At 35.6% G+C, this 23,324-nt stretch overlaps 2 protein-coding genes across 2 annotated transcripts; both read left to right on the top strand.

Moving 5' to 3' along the window:
• Window positions 1–13,990: 13,990 nt before the first annotated feature.
• On the top strand, window positions 13,991–16,373 carry LOC107801774 (chalcone synthase). The gene is given in 2 exon segments (NM_001325705.1): window positions 13,991–14,222; window positions 15,205–16,373. Coding segments are annotated over 2 exon segments (1,170 nt in total). The 5' UTR covers window positions 13,991–14,044; the 3' UTR covers window positions 16,197–16,373.
• Window positions 16,374–18,217: 1,844 nt separating this feature from the next.
• Window positions 18,218–21,601, top strand: LOC107801773 (large ribosomal subunit protein uL10z-like). Its single transcript, XM_016625161.2, has 5 exons — window positions 18,218–18,629; window positions 18,969–19,037; window positions 19,748–19,846; window positions 20,163–20,555; window positions 21,298–21,601. The coding sequence occupies exons 1-5, from the start codon at window positions 18,372–18,374 to the stop codon at window positions 21,448–21,450; spliced, it is 972 nt and encodes a 323-aa protein (XP_016480647.1). The 5' UTR covers window positions 18,218–18,371; the 3' UTR covers window positions 21,451–21,601.
• Window positions 21,602–23,324: the final 1,723 nt, after the last annotated feature.

The following is a 23,324-nucleotide window of genomic DNA, read 5'->3' on the forward strand; positions in this document are numbered from 1 at the left end:
GCATGAAGAGCCAGTCAAGACTCAAGATCAAGTTTCAGAAGACTCATAGATAGGAATCTTGTAACTCATAGCTGATAGGCTTGTTTAGCTTCTTTTTTATAATAGTAGGACCGCGGACCAGAGCCTCGATGGAATTTTACTCGACTCATCCACTTATCATTCCACCATTCTCCTAGAACTACACGTGACCTGATTCCCCCATAACCCGGGATATGTAGGCTGTCCAAAACCAGGACTCGGTTGCACCCTGACTTTTATTTCTTTTCCTTTTGAATAACGGTTTGATCAAAAATTAGTCACATGGCTCACCTAGTCTTTTCCTGAAAACTCTTCATGTTTCCAAGTAAAGAGGGGCAGTTGTGAGCACCTAATTTTTGACTATATTTGAATTTTTATCACCTTATACTATGTAAATATTTTTAGAAATTTAATACATATATTTTTTAGCTTTGTTACATTTTTTTAAATAGGGTAAGAATTATAAATAATTTAAAAGGTCAAATTATTACTATTAGTATTATTTTTATTTTTTATCTTTATTTTTAAATAAAATAAATTTTAAAAAAACCAAAAAAATTAAAACACAATTAATTTTCGGATGGTGAAAATTTAAAAAAGAAAATTAAAATAAGTGGATAATAAAAAAGGTGAAGTAAAAAAGGTGGAAAATTAAAAATTAAAAGTAAAGGAAAGTGGGGAATTATTATTTTTTTAAAAAGAAGAAAAATGGAAGTGTGAATTCTTTTTAATTAAAAAATAATAAAATAATAAAATAATAAAATAATTAAAACATAATCTGAAAAATTCTGAATTTGTTTTCTATAAATAGAAGAGAAATGTGAGGAGAAGAGAGAGAGAAGGAGAAGAAGAAAAGAGAGGAGGGAATTGAGAGAATTTTGTTTTCTTCTTCTATGCTAAGTGAATTTCTACTCGTGTCATTCTTTCTTCGTCTCTTCTTTTCAAAAATTCTAGCTATTCATCAACCAAAACCCAACAAAAATACTTCATAACATCCCTTTTACACGCCAAAAAGTGAAGTCAATAGTCGAGGTCGAGGATTCCGTTGGAGCTATGTTCACTAGCTTTGATGTTCTTCTTCGCTTATGCTTGTTAGACGTTCGTCTGAGTTACTGTACATGTTCTTGGAAACTCATTTAATTAGAAATTTTGCATTAAAGGTTTATTCTTTCCTCTATTCTTTTAATCTTATTTCATGTGATTTTATTTATTTGCCTTTAAACTTTATAAATAATAATGTAAATTAGTCCTTAAATGCTATATACTTAATCATGTCTCTGAAAATATGGTATTCAAACTTGCTTTAAAGTTGGAAAGATTAGGACCCTAATAAGTTTGGGTTTCAGTTGTTGGATTGTAGGGTATTGATATATGACAGTTTATTTATTCAAATATCTAAAATCATACACTTCTTCTACAAGTAATTCCATAATTCATGACCTTACAATAATCTCAAATATATAGGAAGAATAATGAACAATGATAGAGTTCTTTAGGCACGCCTTTAATTAGTTTATCGCGATTATGTATACGTTCACGTGGCATAATTATGATTTCCAAAAATAAAACAAAAATATGTGTTAACTATGGCCAAAACAATCTTAATAATAAAATTCTATTAATTGTGTACACGTATGCGTGACAAGATTTTGGCATAATAAATAAAACGGATTCACACACGTGATTCGTTTCAAAGATAATTTTATATTTTAATAATTAAAAGCGGATAGATAAAATATTAAAACCAATAAATCATAGTTTATCCAAAATTAATTCAAACCAAGTTGTAGTCAATAAAGCAATTGTGCTGGAACCACGGGACTTGGGGAATGCCTTATACCTTCTCCCCGGTCAACAGAATTTCTTACCCAGACTTTGTTTTCGCAGACCAATAATAAAAGAGTCAAATTTTCCTTTGAATAGGGATTCAAATAAAAGGTGACTTGGAACATCCAAAAAATCAATTCCAAGTGGCGACTCTGTAAATAAAATAATCCCTACTCAAATTTTTCACTTTAATTGGAAAAACTCTTTAACCCACAACAATCCATACACATATCTTTTGTGGGGTAAAAGGGGGTGTGACAATGTCTCCTTTGGAAATGGGAAGAAAGGTGAGATCATTGGGGTTGGAAAGGTAGGTAAGACTGATTCTCACTCTATTGAGAATATCTACTTGATAGATGGCCAAAAATACAGTCTAATCAGTGTATCACAACTGTGCGATAGAGGTAACTTGGTAGCATTTACCTCTATCAAATATATTGTGATTAATCTTACCACTGACAAGATTGTTTTGCAGGGAAAAAGAGTGAACAATATATATATAGTAGATATGTCCACACTTTCAGAAAATGAACTCACATGCTTAAGTGTGTTGGACAATGATCCCCTCCTTTGGCACAAGAGACTTGGACATGCAAGTCTGAGTTAACTCAATAAATTAGTCTCTAAGGACCCGGTGATAGGGTTGCCTAACATTAAGTTCAAGGAAGACAAAGTGTGTGAGGCTTGTGCAAGAGGAAAGCAGGTAAGATCCTCTTTTAAATGCAAGAAAGTGGTAAGCACCACCAGGACGATGGAACTGGTCCATGTGGATCTCTGTGGTCCAATGAGAACATTAAGCAGAGGTGGTAAAAGATATCTGATGGTACTTGTTGATGATTACTCTAGGTTTACTTGGACATTATTTTTAACATCTAAAGATGAAGCATTGGACATGTTCACTTCTTTTGTTAGAAAACTTAGAAACAACTAGGTAATCAACTTGCATAAATTAGGTCCGATCATGGCACTGAATTTGAAAATGCTAAATTTGCTGAGTTTTGTGATGAGCATGGCATATATCATAATTTTTCTGCTCCTAGGACTCCACAACAAAATGGAGTAGTTGAAAGAAAGAATAGGACACTTGAAGATATGGCTAGGACTATGCTTCTTTCTAGTAAACTGCCCCATAGCTTCTGGGCAGAAGCTGTAAATACTGCATGCTACATCATAAATAGGTGCATGACTAGACCTCTTATAGAGAATACTCCCTATAAGTTACTTAAAGGGAGAAAACTAAACATATCCCATCTTAGGATATTTGGATGCAAGTGCTTTGTGCACAATAATGGTAAAGACTCCCTAGGTAAGTTTGATCCCAGAAGTGACGAGGGAGTATTCTTGGGATATTCTTCACATAGCAAAGCTTATAAGGTCTATAAGAAAAGAACTATGTGTGTAGAAGAAAGTGTTCATGTGATTTTTGATGAAACTAACATTCTTTATGAGAGGCAGAAACATGATGATGAAGTAATTAGACTGGTAAGAAACTCAAATGAAACGACAGCCCAGACTGAAGCTGCACTAGAGGAAGGAACAAGTGATGGAACAGGTTCTTCCACTCAGGGCAACATGATCGGGGGAATAGAACAAAGAGGGAATGATTCTCAAACCTCAAGGGAACCTCTCCATGAACATGTTCCACAACAACAAAGCATTGAAGGAACATCAAGGGGAAACCAGTTGGTTGTAAAATCTTACAAGTATCAAAGTTCTCATCCAATTGAGAACATAATCACTGATCCAACCTCTGGAATCAAAATCAGATCTTTATTAAAAAATCTTTGTGTTTTTGATGCCTTCTTATCTCTTATTGAACCTAAAAATATTGCTGAGGCTTTGCAGGATGCAGACTGGGTAAATATAATGCAAGATGAACTCAACCAATTTGAAAGGAGTCAAGTTTGGCATCTGATACCAAGAACTAAGGACAGATCAATAATTAGCACAAAATGGGTCTTCAAAAACAAACTTGATGAAGATGGAACAGTTACAAAGAACAAGGCAAGATTGGTGGTTCAAGGATATAGCCAAGAGGAGGGCGTAGACTATGATGAAACCTTTGCTCCAGTTGCAAGGTTGGAAGCAATAAGACTCCTCATAGCCTTTGCTGCTTACATAGAATTCACCCTTTACCAGATGGTTGTCAAGAGTGCCTTCCTCAATGGCTATCTAAAGGAAGAAGCGTTTGTAAAGCAACTTCCGGGGTTTGAAAGCACTTTATGGGCTCAAGCAGGCTCCAAGAGCATGGTATGAAAGATTATCAAAGTTTTTGCTTGAGCATGACTACAAGAGAGGTAAAATTGATAATACTTTGTTCTTGAAAGAAAAAGGTAAAGATCTCTTGGTAGTTCAGATATATGTTGATGATATAATCTTTGGAGCAACTACTGATAAGTTAAGTAAAGAATTTGCTAAACTAATGGGGAGTGAATTTGAAATGAGCATGATGGGCGAGCTTAATTTCTTTTTAGGATTACAAATTAAAGAAAATTCAAATGGAACTATGATCCATCAGCAAAAGTATGTAAAAAAGTTGTTTAAAAGGTTTAAAATGGAAGATTCCAAATAAATTGACACTCCTATTGCAACAGCTACAAAGTTGGATATAGATGAACATGGTTCATCTGTTGATTAGAAGTTGTAAAGGGGAATGATTGGCTCATTGTTGTATCTCACTGCTAGTAGACCTGACATTGTTTTCAGTGTAGGTCTTTGTGCAAGATTTCAAGCAAATTCAAAGGAGTCTCACTTGACTGCTGTCAAGAGAATTTTGAGATATCTAAAAGGCACCACTGATCTCTGTCTATGGTATCCAAAAGGTAGTAATTTCAATCTAGTGGGATATGCTGATGCTGATTATGCAGGTTTTCTAGTGGATAGAAAGAGCACCTCAGGTATGACACACTTTCTTGGCTCATTTCTTGTATCTTGGGCTACCAAAAAGCAGAATTCAATGGCCTTATCTACTGTTGAAGCTGAGTATGTTGTTGCTGCTTCATGTTGTACTCAATTGTTGTGGATCAAACAACAATTAATGGACTTTGGAATTGATGTTGGTTGTATCCCCAGTTTTTGTGATAACACTAGTGCAATTAGTATGATCAAGAACCCGGTTCATCATAAGAGAACTAAGCACATAGATGTTAGGCATCACTTTTTGAGGGATAACTATGAAAAAGGTTTGATAACTGTGGAATTTTGTGCTATTGACAAGCAAATAGCTGACATCTTCACAAAAGCCCTAAGTAGAGATCACTTTGAAAGGAACAAGTTAGAATTAAGGATGATTAAGATCACCTAAAAGGACCAGTTCAAAATTCCCAATTAAAAAAAAAATTGGTTAGAAAATCTGTAAATTGTGTATATAATTAGATTAAATTTTGCTCAGTCTCGTACTTTCAATAGTATACTCTTGTGTCATGTGCTAAAATGACTCATTAATCTCTAATGATATTTTCTCTATTTTTGGCAAAGTTAGACTTACACAAGAAAATTCTAAGTGAAGTACCTGGTTCATCAAGATAACACGGTATGTTTTCTACACTCTGCATAATTTGAAATAATAATATTTGGATCATGAGCAGAGTTCTACCTAAGTCCAAATTCCTTTTAAACTTATCCAATATAAGTGAACCAGTTCCGTTCAAAATAATCCTAACCAAATTAAACCACCTAGATACTAGGGAAAGACTCCACCGTCTCTTCAAAACTGACAATTCAGTTTGATTAGACTTCTAAAAGTCTAAAAAGCCTGTCGTTACCCATTAATTACCCCCTTTAAATTGATCATCATCATCATCTCTGTCTTCATTCCAAAATTTTTAAGTCGTCGAAATACTCTCCATCTTCTCTCATCCTCCAAATTTCAATCTACCTCTCTTTTTCTTCCAGAACCAAGTATAGCAATGGCTAACCCTTCTGAAAACCCCGGCACACCCCCACCATGCTCCTCATCTTCAACCACTCCTCAACCTAAGAAAAGAAGAGTTAAGATGCGTGCTCGCAAGACAATGGCTGGGAGTGAATTATCAAAGAAATTAGACGCTCAATTGAAAGCTAGCCAAACCCAAGAACCCCAGAACTTTGAAGAATACTTCAAGTCTGCTACTGAGGGGGAGGAAACTGGGTCTTCTGATATAGAACAGGTAACCTCTGGTCCAAATACTACTACTGACGTCATTTCTGAGTTAGCTGAGAATCTGGAGAACATGTTTATTCTGGTTGGATATGTGGTTGATGTAGAATCTTCTGAGTTCAGAAGGATTGGTGGTAAAAATAAAAAATAAAAATAAAAGGAGAGTGAGGATGCTCGTAGTGAAGAAAGGGGAATGGGTAAAAGAGTGGTTGATTCTTCACCCACTCCTGATACTGGTATAATGGCTGTTTGTGGAGCAGAATCAGGTAAAATGGAGGAAAGTGTGAAGAAAACAGGGAGAAGTGGGTCTGGCGAAGCCGCTGAAGGGCTGGTTAAACTTGGGCAAAATGTAGATGAACCTGGTTTATCAATAGAAGAAACCCTCGCAGACCTATTAAATAAAGTGAGTGAGAGCTACAACCCAAAGAAGAAGAGAACTTCCAAGGCTAAGATCCCTGACACTGCTTGGGCTAACAATAAAAGGAAGGCTGCTCCTTCTGATTCTGCTGAAAATCCTCCCACAAGAGGAAGAGCCACAAGAAGCCAGCTAAAACAGAATGAGGCAGATTTGCAAAAAGCCTTAGAAGAAAGCAAAACAAAAGCGATTGCAAAAGGGAAGAAGAAGATGGCTGAGCTTGTTGAGAATGTTGATGTTGATAAGATGGACCTGATCCATCAAGATAAAGATGTGATTGAATAAGTGGAGGTTCAGACTCCCAAACCCAAGAAAGCCAAGACTTCCACTAAGAAGTCTATCTCTATGTCAAAGTCTGCTGAACTATCCACCCTAGCAAAAAGGACCAGGTGTGCTGTGAAGACAAAACAAGTAAAAATTATTGAGGAAGAAAAATGGAGTGGAGAGGAAGAGGAAGAGGAAGAGGAAGTTGATTCAGATACTGAGAAGGACAAGATGGCCAAGTTTGGTAAGAGGACAATTCTGAAGGGTAGACTCCTCATGGATTTGGAGGAGGAAGAAATGGTGCTACTGTTGGAGAAATTAGGATTGCAAGGCTAGAAGGACATGGTCCTTCAGATGGATGGCTGATTGGCCAGGAGTGAAATTTTTGAATTTATGGCAAATGCTGCAGTGAAGGATGGACGAGTTACCAGCTTGGTGAAATGGGTGCAAATCTCTTTCAATGTGAAAGAGTTGGGTGAAATTATAGGTGTACCTGCTGAGGGGTACAATGACTACACAAAGCTTAAGTGGCCAAGCCTAGAAAACCTTCCTACTGCCCTGCCCATTACCAGAAAATTCAGTGACAATGAGGAGGAACTTGAGCTCAAGGCTGTGTACAAGAGTGGGATGAAGCCATCCCACAAGGTGTTGCTCGAATTTGTCAACACGTGTGTTCTATCTAGGCAGGAAAGGAGGAACATTGCCAACTTCACGGACTTGGTTCTGATGGAGTGTTTGGATAGTGGGAGGCAGATCAATTGGCCTAAATTTATAATCCAACTTCTTGATAGGGTTATAAATGGCTCCAAGGCTGATGTGATTCCCTATGGCTTCATTCTCACAGTTGTGCTTACACATTTTAAGGTGCCTATGAAGAAGTGGGAGGTGGCTACAAGCAAAGATTGCTTTGGGGCAAATACTCTGATTGCTTGTGACTATGAGGTCCATACCACTCCTAATGAACCTGGTTCATCCCAGAAGGTACCAGTCAATAGCAAGGTCAGAGCCTTGGTGCAGGAGAGTGGGGCAAAGCATGGTGAGATTGAGAGGCTGGAGAAAAGGTTGGATGAGGTGGAGGCTAAGAGAGATGCTCTCAGAGCTGAACTGGCAAGAGAAATTGGAGGAGGAAGAAATGGTGCTACTGTTGGAGAAATTGGGATTGCAAGGCTAGAAGGACATGGTCCTTCAGATGGATGGGAGATTGGCCAGGAGTGAAATTGTTGAATTTATGGCAAATGCTGCAGTGAAGGATGGACGAGTTACCGGCTTGGTGAAAGGGGTGCAAATCTCTTTCAACGTGAAAGAGTTGGGTGAAATTATAGGTGTACCTGCTGAGGGGTACAATGACTACACAAAGCTTAAGTGGCCAAGCCTAGAAAACCTTCCTATTGCCCTGCCCATTACCAGAAAATTCAGTGACAATGAGGAGGAACTTGAGCTCAAGGCTGTGTACAAGAGTGAGATGAAGCCATCCCACAAGGTGTTGTTCGAATTTGTCAACACGTGTGTTCTGCCTAGGAAGGAAAGAAGGCACATTGCTAACTTCACGGACTTGGTTCTGATGGAATGTTTGGATAGTGGGAGGCAGATCAATTGGCCTAAATTTATAATCCAGCTTCTTGATAGAGTTATAAATGGCTCCAAGACTCATGCCATTCCCTATGGCTTCATTTTCACAGTTGTGCTTGCACATTTTAAGGTGCCTATGAAGAAGTAGGAGGTGGCTACAAGCAAAGATTGCTTTAGGGCAAATACTCTGATTGCTTGTGACTATGAGGTCCATGCCACTCCTAATAAACCTGGTTCATCCAAGAAGGTACCAGTCAATAGCAAGGTCAGAGCCTTGGTGCAGGAGAGTGGGGCAAAGCATGGTGATATTGAGAGGCTGGAGAAAAGGTTGGCTGAGGTGGAGACTAAGAGAGATGCTCTCAGAGTTGAACTGGCAAGAGAAATTGGAGGAGGAAGAAATGGTGCTACTGTTGGAGAAATTGGGATTGCAAGGCTAGAAGGACATGGTCCTTCAGTTGGATGGCAGGTTGGCTAGGAGTGAAATTGTTGAACTTATGGCAAATGCTGCAGTGAAGGATGGACGAGTTACCAGCTTGGTGAAAGGGGTGCAAATCTCTTTCAATGTGAAAGAGTTGGGTGAAATTATAGGTGTACCTGCTGAGGGGTACAATGACTACACAAAGCTTAAGTGGCCAAGCCTAGAAAACCTTCCTACTGCCCGGCCCATTACCAAAAAATTTAGTGACAATGAGAAGGAACTTGAGCTCAAGGCTGTGTACAAGAGTGAGATGAAGCCATCCCACAAGGTGCTCTTCGAATTTGTCAACACGTGTGTTCTACCTAGGCAAGAAAGGAGGCACATTGCCAACTTCACGGACTTGGTTCTGATGGAGTGTTTGGATAGTGGGAGGCAGATCAATCGGCCTAAATTTATAATCCAACTTCTTGATAGCGTTATAAATGGCTCCAAGGCTCATGCCATTTCCTATGGCTTCATTCTCACAGTTGTGCTTGCACATTTTTAGGTGCCTATGAAGAAGTAGGAGGTGGCTACAAACAAAGATTGCTTTGGGGCAAATACTCTGATTGCTTGTGACTATGAGGTCCATGCCACTCCTAATGAACCTGGTTCATCCAAGAAGGTACTAGTCAATAGCAAGGTCAGAGCCTTTGTGCAGGAGAGTGGGGCAAAACATGGTGAGATTGAGAGGCTGGAGAAAAGGTTGGCTGAGGTGGAGACTGAGAGAGATGCTCTTAGAGCTGAACTGGCAAGAGAAATTGGAGGAGGAAGAAATGGTGCTACTGTTGGAGAAATTGGGATTGCAAGGCTAGAAGGACATGGTCCTTCAGATGGATGGCAAGTTGGCCAGGAGTGAAATTGTTGAATTTATGGCAAATGCTGCAGTGAAGGATGGACGAGTTACCAGCTTGGTGAAAGGGGTGCAAATCTCTTTCAATGTGAAAGAGTTGGGTGAAATTATAGGTGTACCTGCTGAGGGGTACAATGACTACACAAAGCTTAAGTGGCCAAGCCTAGAAAACCTTCCTACTTCCCTACCCATTACCAGAAAATTCAGTGACAATGAGGAGGAACTTGAGCTCAAAGCTGTGTACAAGAGTGAGATGAAGCCATCCCACAAGGTGCTGTTCGAATTTGTCAACACGTGTGTTCTGCCTAGGCAGGAAAGGAGGCACATTGCCAACTTCACGGACTTGGTTCTGATGGAGTGTTTGGATAGTGGGAGGCTGATCAATTGGCCTAAATTTATAATCCAGCTTCTTGATAGGGTTATAAATGGCTCCAAGACTCATGCCATTCCCTATGGCTTCATTCTCACAGTTGTGCTTGCACATTTTAAGGTGCCTATGAAGAAGTGGGAGGTGGCTACAAGCAAAGATTGCTTTGGGATAAATACTCTGATTGCTTGTGACTATGAGGTCCATGCCACTCCTAATGAACTTGGTTCATCCAAGAAGGTACCAGTCAATAGCAAGGTCATAGCCTTGGTGCAGGAGAGTGGGGCAAAGCATGGTGAGATTGAGAGGCTGGAGAAAAGGTTGGCTGAGGTGGAGACTGAGAGAGATGCTCTCAGAGCTGAACTGGCAAGAGAAAAGGAGAAGAATGATGGCATTCTTCAAGATATGCTGAAAATTCTCCAAGCCAAAAACCAAGCACCTAGTTCTTCCCATCCTTAAGCTCCTAGCCTAATGTAGATACTTCAGTGACCCAGTTATCAAGTATCAATAAAATTTGCCGGTTTATTCTCTAACTGTTTGTTTATATTTCTTTGATGGTTAAAATTCTTAGCTTGATCGATGATGATTAATCCATGATTGCATTTGAAGTAGCCCCAGGGGCCATGAGTAAGTTTTAAAATCTGGGTATCGTACATTTTTATGCAACTTTTCGATGATGCCAAAAGGGAAAAAAGGTTGTGCTTTACACTTTGAACAGTGATGTTTATAACCTAATGAACCTGGTCCTTGATGATAAGTGATAAAAAGGAAAAATGTTTCTAACATTGTGTTGATGTTGAGCTAAATTGAAATAGGGCCTAAGCTTATGAAAAATACAGAGTTTGACATCATCAAAAATGTCTCTATATATTGCAAGATATTCTCATTCTACAGGTATACATAAAAGCAGAAGTTAAATGTGGATAGAGAGCAAAATAGCAAGGCATTTTGCAAGCAATTCGTGTGTGATTCAAGTGTGCAAACCTGAAGCTACATGAACCAGATAGAAGAACCAGCTCCAAGTGTCTGTCTTTTATTCTAGTTCAATTGTAGTAGGTATTTTCATATTGTGTCTTTCAGCTTTATCTAGAGGCAATTGTAATAGGTACTCAGAGTATTCAAGTTAGAGTTAACTTGAAGTTGTCGCAACAGTTAGAGGTTGTTTGCCACAACGAGATTAGAGTTAATCCTAGGTTTACAAAAGTATTTTGTAAATGCAGTTTTTGGCTTAGTGATTTAGTGGAAGAGTTTGGAAAAATCCTACTGGGAAGTAGGTCGTGCTTTTTTCACCTTTTGGGCTAGGTATTTTTCACGTAAAATACTTGTATTCTTTACTTTCCGCATTTACTGTTTTAACAATAGTAGGTTAAGTAACACATAGAAGAACCCGGTCCTTCTATAATCAGTTTAGGCGAAAAATTGGGTACCGCACAAATCACCCCCTCTTGTGTGGTATTGAAGTTAAAAACATCATTTAGCATTAAAACACCAAAACGTAAGATATGTAATGCACTAAAAATATGAAATTATAGCCAAACATCATTATCCTTTAGAGAAAATAAGCTACAATCCAGCTTGATTTTTCCTTTGTTGACACGTTCTACACTTTTACTACCAATTAATTTTTCTTTTTAAGTCGTAGGCTCTCTTGCTCATGTAAGTTCATCATCATTTCAACTTTCTTTTGACCATTTAATCTTATAATAATATTCGATGCTATGTGTAGCTTAAACAAAGACGGTACAAGTTAAATGCATGCTGCTACCTACTTCATAACTTTTAAAAAGAATCTATAACATCTTGTATATTTTACTAAACTTGAATTTATAGTACTGAAGTATCTCTGACTCTGCTTCATAAATAAACTTGGTTTGTATGATAAAATTACTGAACCGTATCAATCAATCAACTAAGCTTTAATCTTAAACCACAGTTAGGAGCGGCAAACGGGAAGGTCGGATCGAATATGAACCGGTTAAAAACGAGTAATTGCAAAAATAACTAAATATATCTAATCTGATTCATATTTAATACGGATAGGAAACAGGTTAAGCGGCAGATAATATGTATATTCATCTTATTAATGACTTCTTGAATATGTTCACATTTGGCAGAATTCTTAGTCTCCCAAAATGGAGGAATCCCTAATTTGAGTCTTTGCAAATGTAAAAGTTAAACTCAATGGTTATCCATTAATTATTTTTTTATTGAGTGGATAATATGAATCTTATTCATATTTGACCCATTTTTAAAAAGTTCATTATACAACTCATTTTTAGTAGGTAATATAGATGGATAACTGTTTTTGTAATCCACTTTGTCACCGCTAATCATGATTATAGGATTTGTAATTGTAAGTATCTATTAGGACTCATTTCGTTTATCTCAATGTACTATGTAATACGCATATCACAACAAAATTTAATGCCAAAAAGAGTTTATAATAATTTGATTGTTTGTAGATAGTCAACTTACTATTAAAAAAAAAAAGAACCTACTATAACTATTCTCCCTTATGCATGCAAGCTCACATACGCGTACAAAAGAAAGTTACTGAAAATATTATAAAATAATTAATGAATTTACGCAAATATGAAGACCTCACAAATAGGAAGTATCACATGTATGGTAAATTATTTATTTCTGTGTCTGTCTGGACAAAAGGAAAAGTACTAAAATTGAAGAGGAATGGGTTCGACGTTATAGTCTTGTTCTTCACACATTAAGCCGATCTTCCCACACCACACATTTTACCTACTTAACAATCAAAACAATCCCTTCTCCCTAAAGAACAATCTTTAAACTAAAATCACATTGGCTGTTTAATTTGCCTATCTTAACTACCTTTCCTTTTACCAAACACCTACTTTCGTCAAATATCTTTTTATTTATATATAAAAAAATATAATTATTCAGGATTTGAAAGTTTACCAAAAGAAGTTTTACCACTCCCTACCAATATTTTTTTTTTATTTTCAGAGTTTAAATTCAAAACCTCTTATTAAAGGCAGAGAAACCTTTAGCATTCCACGTTCATTCATCAAATTAAATTCCATTCATGCATCTAACACTGCTGCCAATAATAGCCCTTTTGTGTACGTGGCCACCATCCTAACCCCAATCCCTACCTCACCTCTTAGACCTAAAGCTAAAAATATAAAAAAAATAAAAAGAAGAAAAGAGCTCTCTGATTTGTGGAGAAACATGAGCGTATATAGTGTGTTACCGTTGAACCTATATTTTTTGACGCGGAGTAAAAAATTATACGTAAAAATTTATTAAAATTGCATAAATAGTAGATATTAAACCCATAACTTTAAAAATATAATGTGTTCAACACTAAAAATCTTAAAAGTTGAACCTATAAAATTTAAATCATGAATTCGCCTCAGTTTAGAAACAATGTATGACTAAAAATGTTAAAACACATAATGTGACGCTCGTGATGCATTCATTGTTTTGACACTTTGTGTCTGAGTCTTTCGGTACTAAAAAGAATGTGAGTTAATTTGGAATACGAAAGCCAAAACATTCCAAGTTTTAGTGTAAACTTAAATATTGATTAAATAATTTATATTTCCAAAAGTTACTCTAAAATGTATTGTATTATTGTTATACATACTCAAAATTCTTAATTTCTCAAAAAAATATTCTTTACTTTTAAAAATCGTAATAAGAAGATATATTTGATTTCTCTAATATCAACATTTTACCCCTAAGCTCTTGATTTAGTGTTACGTGTCAAACTTCTGTCCAAAGCTTCAATTTCTTCAAATGGTTACAAGTAATAGAAATCTTACGTAAGAATGATCAACACAGTTCATTTGATTCAACAAATTGACAAACAATCTAAGACCTTTGATCTTGAGAAGTAGGTAGCTAGCTAATTATTGAAAAAACAATCATTATTTGTGTAGAAGGTTTGCTAAGAGAAGAGTTGAAAAGGAAAATAAAAAGGATGGTCACGTGCTCTTACTTGTTGACGCACGTGATCTCTATCTACCATTCTCCTCTTGAGCTTCTCATATAAATAAGTTAACAATCCCCATAGACACTTATCACGTACTACTATCTTTAAGCTTATCACTAGCCATTTGAAAACCCTAGTAAATCGTCCATCATTTTTTCCGGCGAAAATGGTGACCGTCGAGGAATTTCGTAGGGCGCAATGTGCCGAGGGTCCGGCCACGGTCATGGCTATCGGAACAGCCACACCTTCCAACTGTGTTGATCAAAGCACTTATCCTGATTATTATTTTCGTATCACTAATAGCGAGCATAAGGTTGAGCTTAAGGAGAAATTTAAGCGCATGTGTAAGATAAAATTCTCTTACCTTTTGTTATTCATTCAATTTTATGTTGAGTTTTTCCCCACTTAATTGAAATTTCACAATACTCCTTTTTTTTTTTTTTCATTTCTTTTATCAGTATTATTTACTTTTTATGTTGGAGTTGTAGACTAATGGTTCCAACTCAATATTATTAACTCAACCTTTTGTTCTCTATTTCGGATTAGTAGGTTCCTTAAATATAGCATCCCATGTGAGATGCTTTCTAGGATATTTTGACTAAACTCTATGTTACTTTTCCTTAATAAGTTGAGATAAGATACAACACATGCATGTTATTCTTGCTTAACATTGAGCTTAGACAATTTTAAATATAATAATTTGTCCAAATGGTTTGAAATTTCTGATATATTTTATGCCTAAATTCTTATCTATTTCCCTTTTCTCCCTCCAACAAGAGGGACACTGACCTTGATAAAAACAAGGTCATGATAATTTGGCATAAATTTTACTTTTATACAGGATTAGTTACTTTAACTTAAATATAGGGATGAGTATCCAACTTTGGACTTCAGTTAGCATTCACTTTCAGCCCAAAAAGGAGAACGTTTTCACTAGAATCAACACAAAGTATTCAATTCGAGTACTTTAAACACCTATAAGCCTAACTTTTCTGTCGATCTACTTTTACATGAGAAAGAAGCTTCTAGTAAAGTTTTAATATATTTGAAACAAAAGACAATACGTGGCTGGGAGAAAATAATCTGTCAAGATGGGATAATTTGAAACTGGACACGTTCTACAGTTTATTTTTACTTTTGGGAAAACAAAAACGACACTGTATAACTGCTCTCAAAATAATAACCGAAAAAATTATATATATATATATATATATGGCAGCGGGCTAAAAGTGATGGTTGCCCTTTATTTTTTCTAAAGTTTGATTCGTATAACCTTTGAGTTTATGATTTATTGATTTCCTAACGTATCTTTCGGTAAATTTGCAGGTGAAAAATCAATGATTAAGAAAAGGTACATGCACTTAACAGAGGAAATCTTGAAAGAGAATCCTAATATTTGTGCATACATGGCACCTTCCCTTGATGCTAGACAAGACATAGTGGTGGTTGAAGTGCCAAAACTTGGCAAAGAGGCAGCCCAAAAAGCCATCAAAGAATGGGGCCAGCCCAAGTCCAAAATTACTCATTTGGTCTTTTGTACAACTAGTGGTGTAGACATGCCCGGGTGTGACTACCAACTCACTAAGCTACTCGGGCTCCGTCCATCGGTCAAGCGGTTCATGATGTACCAACAAGGTTGCTTTGCCGGTGGCACGGTACTCCGGATGGCTAAGGACTTGGCCGAAAACAACAAGGGCGCTCGAGTCCTTGTTGTTTGTTCAGAGATCACCGCTGTCACGTTTCGTGGACCCAATGACACCCACTTGGATAGTTTAGTTGGGCAAGCCCTTTTTGGTGATGGGGCAGCCGCGGTCATTATAGGTTCTGATCCAATTCCAGAGGTCGAGAGGCCTTTGTTCGAGCTTGTCTCTGCAGCCCAAACTCTTCTCCCCGATAGCGAAGGCGCTATCGACGGTCACCTTCGTGAAGTTGGGCTTACATTCCACTTACTCAAAGATGTTCCTGGGCTAATCTCAAAAAACATTGAGAAAAGCCTTGTGGAAGCATTCCAACCTTTGGGAATTTCTGATTGGAACTCTTTATTTTGGATTGCTCATCCTGGTGGGCCTGCAATTTTGGACCAAGTTGAACTAAAATTGGGCCTAAAGCAAGAGAAACTAAAGGCTACAAGAAAAGTATTAAGTAACTATGGCAACATGTCTAGTGCTTGTGTGTTGTTTATTTTGGATGAAATGAGGAAAGCCTCTGCAAAAGAAGGTTTGGGAACTACTGGTGAAGGGCTTGAATGGGGTGTGCTTTTTGGATTTGGGCCTGGGCTTACAGTTGAGACTGTTGTTCTCCACAGTGTTGCTACTTAGTGGGCTGGGCTTATATTGTGGGAAGATTTTAAGTGTTATAATTGTTTATTTTGTTTCTTGTGGTTGAATTTATTTTGTTTGTAATGAATGTATTTGCTCTATTTTGCTATTTCATCTTGCAAATAATGAAATTTGTAATGTGAACTATTTAATCAAAGAACTGAATTTCTTTCTCTTTCCTTCTCTTTCTTTTGGTTATTTTCTTCTATCTAACTTTAATTCTTTGATTGCATATTATCACTTTAATTTCAGTCTCCTTGCAACAATAAAAATAATTTTTCTACTACTCAAAAATACTTATTCTTCAAAATAAGCACGTTTTTTTTTTTTCAAAAAGGAGTTCTAATTTTCTGAAAATTTTGCCAAGCAGATTATAATATATAAACTGAAAATTTTGGCTTGCATATCAGTTTTATTTCCTATATATATTTTGTGTAAAAAAAAAAAAAGGAAAGGGAAGCTTAATATCTGTTGGTGATGTTGTCAAGATGGTATAATATATAAAATGAAAAAATTCGATTTCCTATCAATTTTTTATTTGTGTGTGTGTGTTAAAAACAAGGAAATACAAGCTTACGTATGACCCCTATTTAAGACATAACCGGAATTTAATTTAATTTTTGTTTTTGCAAGTTTAGCTACTTTAAAATCAACTCGAACTTCACCATACGGGTATGAAGGACACGCCAAAGCCTAACTTCGCTTGTGTATCTTGATATTTTATAAAGCATCTAGGAATTAAGAAGAAGGAATAAAACCTGTACATTCATAATTGAATTCAGAACAGAAACAATTAATTTCTAATACTAACTTAGGTATCAAGAATTAATCAAAAATGTTGTTTTGCAGAAACTCATTGATCATATCTTCTTGTGACGAGTCTCTATATGGACAATGTGATGTAATCTTTTCATCCAATATTTGAAGGGCCTTTTGAAATCCATAATCATTCCCAAAATTGAACAACACACATTCATCATCGGCGCTACTAAATTCAGTAGCTGTAGATTCTGTAGTAATCTTTGAGATCACGTTATTCTTCAGTTGTAGATTCAACTTTGGGAATTCAAGTGGAGGATCATTCTTGAATGGAGGACGAGGTTTCCTGAAGAATAACACATCTCTCGTCCTTCTATGTCTAACAACTTCTAAAGTTGAAGTTTGAGCTCCAACTTCAGACATTGGTTCAAAATAATTCTTGTAATATTACTTTAATGTAATCTATAAGAAAAATTTTCTTTTAATTCAGCTTAAACAGTAGGAATAAAAAACAATTAAGAATCAAAAATAATAAATTGAACGAATTAAGGATTGATGAAATACAACTGATTTCACATACCCGACCGTGGATGAACTCTTCTAGTTAGCAATTAAGTAAAAGGAGGAGAAGAAGAGGATCAACTTTTTTGTCTGAGCCACACTATTTTACTCGAGATATATATGTTAAGAGAACAAAAATTTGCCTAGTTTAGACCTTCTATATTTATTAGAGTTCTATTTGATATGGGAAAGGTATTAGATGATTACCATAAATTTAAAAAATCGAATCCTTTTATAATACTTATTGTTACCATTATATACAATTAAGACCATTTATGTTTATATATGTTTTCCTAACATGAGAAATGGTCCATCTTTTACGTTAATAATACAAGCTAAGCTAACAAACCTACCCCTTTTCTGAAACAAAATAAAAATTATCACAAGAGAGAGTAGGGATAGCAAAAATGGATGGAGGAATTGTATAGCACACAGAGGGAGTCGATTAGTCAGGAGATTTTTGCACTAGCCTCTAGTCTGTACAGATTTGAATTGAATGTATATTTGGTTGGTTGGAGATTAATACTAATATTTTTCTTTACACCAAAAAAAAATTATTGAGCGAGAAGAGCATTCCGAGTAAAAGAGGAAAAAAGATTTCATTTATTTGACTTTTTGATTACGAATCCTATTTTGTAACTGCAATGGCTTGTACAAATTGCCAAAAAATAAGGAGAGAAAAAATTTACTAAAGAAAGAATTGACAAGTCGTAGAAAAAAAGAAAGAAAAAACATTTTAGGGTTTCCTTACTTCCACGGTTACACTACTATATTAGGGTTCCCTTCTCAAGGAAGCCCATATTTCTTCTTTTTCTACAGAAGTTTCTTCAGGAATTTTCTCTCAGAGTTTTAGCAATGGCCGTGAAACAAACAAAGACGCAGAAAAAAGTTGCTTACGACCAAAAACTGTGCAAATATCTTGATTTGTACAACCAGATTTTGATCGTTAACGCTGATAATGTTGGGTCGACACAGTTGCAGAACATTCGTAAAGGTTTAAGAGGAGAATCTGTTGTTCTTATGGGGAAAAATACTATGATGAAAAGATCTGTAAGGATTCATGCAGAAAAAACTGGCAATGAGGGTTTTCTTAATCTCATCCCTCTCCTTGTTGTAAGTGCCTTCAAACTAGCAATAAATTAAAGTTCATAAGTTATTTTTAATTGTACAATTGTTTTCGTGTATAAGTCACGGGTTCGAGCTGTGAAATCAGCCATTAACACTTCATTAGGGTAAGCTGACTACATCACACTCTTGGCGTGCGGTCCAACCCCGAACATCCGGGCTGCTTTTTTTTTTTTTCAATCCCTCACAATATATATTACTAAATCTGAGAAAAAAATTCGATTTTATGCTTTCTATTCTTTTCAGTGTCAGCTTTTGGTTTTGTTCCATTGAATCCATTGATTTATTGTTAAGGTACTAACCTTTTGTTCGTTTGTCAAATATTAGGGCAACGTTGGTTTGATCTTTACGAAGGGTGATCTGAAGGAAATAAAGGAAGAAGTCGCAAAATACAAGGTATTACATTATTCTATATTTGATGGTTTTCTCCTTGTTATTGTATTGTATAATATATTGTATTGTATTGTATTTTACTATATTATTTTATATTGTTTTGATGAATACAATATTTGGATAGATTGTATCGCTTACCGTTGTTTCATTATATCACATACCGATAATATAAAGAATAAACATAAAAGATTACAAAAAAGGGGGCACGGGGTAGTATTATTATAAAAAAAGTTATTTAATGTAGTAAGTAAGGCAAGACGAGAGGAAAAAAATAAGGTAACAATGCGACCACACCACTTTTTGTTAAATTTAACAATACAATACAAATACGATACAGTACAATAGGTTCCATATGATATAAGGTATCATAGCAATATATAGTTACATTATTTATATTCATCAATCCCTCATGTTTTTCTTATGCTAAATATCATAATAAGTAGCTTTTCAATTTCATATTGTCTCAATTTGATTACACGTTGATGTTTTGTGTTTCAAAAAATTCTACCTTGATTTATTTCTCCTCATCAATTGCCATGTAGTTAGAAGCACATTATGTTGAATTTGGGTTCACCTGCATCCGTCTTTTTTGTTTATACCATAGATATGTGTATAAAGTATAAAGTTTTAAATTTTTTTAACACATTAAATTTAAATCTCATAGTAGGTATTTATTCTATGGTCCTTTTATTAATTGTTGTCATTACAAACAGGTTGGAGCTCCTGCACGTGTTGGCTTAGTTGCTCCAGTTGATGTCATTGTCCCTACTGGCAATACTGGACTGGATCCATCTCAAACTTCCTTCTTCCAGGTTTTTTATCTCATACCTTCTCATTATGTAATTTAATTTAGGTTTTATATTTCCTATTTTCCTTCGTGAAAGATCTTAAAGCCACACAAATATTATAGCATATTTACAAGCACAAATTTCAAAAATCTTTCTTTATTTCTTAAAATCGATGGTCAGCCAAGATATTGCTTCGTTGTACATTCATTAACAATCGATTCAAGAGTAAAAAAGGACAGTCCGGTGCACTAACCTCCCTTTATGCGTGGGGTCTAGATTCGTATAGAGCAGTTTTTTTAGTATAAAATGTCAATAATTTCTACAATTTGTTACTTTATAGGTTCTAAACATTCCTACTAAGATCAACAAGGGAACAGTTGAAATCATAACACCAGTGGAGCTAATCAAGAAAGGTGACAAAGTTGGATCATCAGAAGCAGCTCTATTGGCCAAGCTTGGAATAAGGCCATTCTCTTATGGTCTTGTTGTGGTTTCTGTTTATGACAATGGATCAGTGTTTAGCCCAGAAGTTCTTGATTTAACTGAAGATGATCTTATGGAGAAGTTTGCAACTGGAGTTTCAATGGTCACTACTTTGTCTTTGGCTGTTTCTTACCCTACACTTGCAGCTGCTCCTTACATGTTTGTCAAAGGCTACAAGAGTGTTTTGGCTGTTACTGTTGAAACTGAGTATTCATATCCACAAGCTGATCAAGTGAAAGAGTATCTCAAGGTAATTACTTAACTCCTTTTTATATGAATTTAAGTTAGTGACGGTGTAAACAGAGGCGAAGCCAGAATTTGAAGTTTATGAATGAGTTCTGAATTTAGCACAAAACCCATTGTTCGTCTTAGTTAGTGGGTTTGCAATTAAATATTTATGCATATTTAATTAGTTTCCTAGCCGAACCCGTACACTGTAGACTAGCTCCGCCTATGTGTATAAATAAATTTTAACATGTGATAGCATGCTCTAATTAGTTATAACTTTTATTAGGTTACTAATTAATGCTTTACTTGTGGTTACTTTATAAGTGACCTGATTCTATTTGTCGCACCAATGATTATTATATTGTTTTAATCTCATTAAAAAAGATGGTAGTAATATATTTCTTGTAGTATAAAATTTTGAAATGAAAACATTTATTTGTGTTTTTATAGAGATTCAAACATAAGTATGATTTTGGCACGGTTATTTTTAACTTGTTTAGTAGTAGTATATTTCTTGTTCTCTATTTTTGTAGCCAAAAGCTTAGTCTATACTACATAAAATTTAGTTTCAAAAGTCATGTCCTTTACAAAACTAGTCTTTCTAAAGAGGCTAATCTTAAATTGCAAATTCTATGTTATATTGCTGTGTCTATGATAAAATATTTTATATTATTTGATATCAACTAAATCATTTTTCTTCCTGTGTTAGTATTTGTTCTATAAATGCTGAACCTTTTTTTGCATTTCTGCCCAAACTATTGCAGGATCCTAGCAAGTTTACTGTTGCAATTGCAGCAGCTGCTGAATCTGGTGCTTCTCAAGGTGATGGTGAAGTTGTTGAGACTAAACAGGATAAGAAAGATGATGAAGCTGAAGAATCTGAGGATGATGCTATTTTCGGTCTTTTCGACGAGTAGATTATCAATTTCTTATAAGTTTTTATTACCAAAAAACTTACTCCTCTACGTATTTAAGTTCTGTTTTTGTTACTTGTTTTGATGACAATGCTGTTACATTATAGATGTCTCCTGCAGTACTTTTATGATTTTGATATCAGTTCAACTTTTAGCCGATTGATAATTATCTCTTTTCTGATTTTCTCCTGTGTTAGCCCGCATGCAGACTGAAGCAAAAGAATTTACGTACACCTAGTTTATACCAAACTAATATAAGACATTTTTATTACATACACTCCTAACATTTAACTATATTAAAGTCAAAGAATGTAGATTTTTTTATTAACATGTTAGTTAGTCCTTGGTTCAGAATGAATACTCCATACTTTCAATTTATGTAGCAAAAGTTTGAATGGACGTGACGTTTAACAAAGAATTGAAACTATTGAAATTTGTTAGATAACACTTGAAATACAGGTCTCGCCTATTTCCTACCTGAAATTTTTCCAAAAGAACACTTGGTGAAGTAGCGACCTATACTCTTTTTAAAGAATTGAGATAACTAAGCATACTAAGGACCCGTTTGGACATACAATTTGGTTGAAGATTTTTTCAAAAAAAATTCGTTTTTTCCCGAAATCAGTGTTTGTTCATAAAATTTTCAATTTTCACTTGAAGATGCATTTTGGAAATTTTCGAAAATTTGAAAAATTGCGAAAAAGTTATTTTTCAAAATTTTCACTCAAATCACTCACAAAACTTCAAAAACAACCCAAACTGAAATTTATGTCCAAACACAACTCTAAATTTCAAATACCATTTTCACTTGAAAAATATTTTCACTATTTTTTTGAATTTTACAATTCTTATGTCCAAACGCCTACTAAGCATCTCGCCTATAGCTTAGTAAGATAACACTCCTCTCGATCGTTAGAAAATATTACCATGTACTTTTTATTTAAAATAATTGAATCGACAGTACCTCATTGAATGACAGAAATAAAACACTTCAGTGCCATTATTGACCTTTTTGACTCCAGTAACACAAGTTTTGGAAGAAGAAAAAAGCCTCATGCTAGAATTTTAAAGTTTGCTTGGCAAGAATTTTTTAATTCGCCAGAATTATTCTTGATCGCAAGAGTTTTTGATAAGTTATGTGCCTTTTTGTATCTTGATGATCTAACAAACTTTATGATAAGAACTAGATCGGGAACCTGTTACGCATCCTCAACGTGCTCAAGAACTACAAGTCTCAAGTCTGCCACAAGTTCCGACAACTAGAGTCAAAGAGACGATAAAGGGTACAGATGGACATCAGTTCCCTTTGCAAGGCTTTGAGTAAAAGGAAATCATCAATGCTTCCAGTCATATGCTTAGAGCAGCCACTATCCATATACCATTTTGGCTGCTTTCTTTCGCTGCTCCCTGCACAAGAAAATCAAGGATTAGACTTAGGAACCCAAACAAGTTTGGGTCCCTTGTAGTGAGGAAAAGGGCGAATTAAACTTTTTTTTATCAAAGCAGGCATTATACGTTTTTTTAGTAGAGGAACCAGGTTCTTTAGCAGTTGTTACCTTTTCAAAAAAACCTTGTTTTTCTGTTGGGACTGAATTCTAGCCTTATCGTTTTCTTTAAAGTGCCAGTGTTTCCACAGTGAGTGAAAAGCCAGTTATCAGGGACAGTAACATACTTGCTATATGGATTGTAGGGAGTCTTTTCCTTTTGAAACCCGACTCCCTGCTTGTTCCCACCATTGCTTGTATACATGGCAGTGATTGTATCAGAGGACTAGGTCCATTTTAGAGATTTTTCTAGGTCATTTTTAACTCTGCCTAGATCTTCTTGAAGTTGTCTGTTTCTTTCAAGTTCAGCACACATACTAGATTTCACCAATT

The sequence above is a fragment of the Nicotiana tabacum genome, chromosome 14 (assembly GCF_000715075.1).
Source record: "Nicotiana tabacum cultivar K326 chromosome 14, ASM71507v2, whole genome shotgun sequence".
NCBI classification, from domain to species: Eukaryota; Viridiplantae; Streptophyta; class Magnoliopsida; order Solanales; family Solanaceae; genus Nicotiana; species Nicotiana tabacum.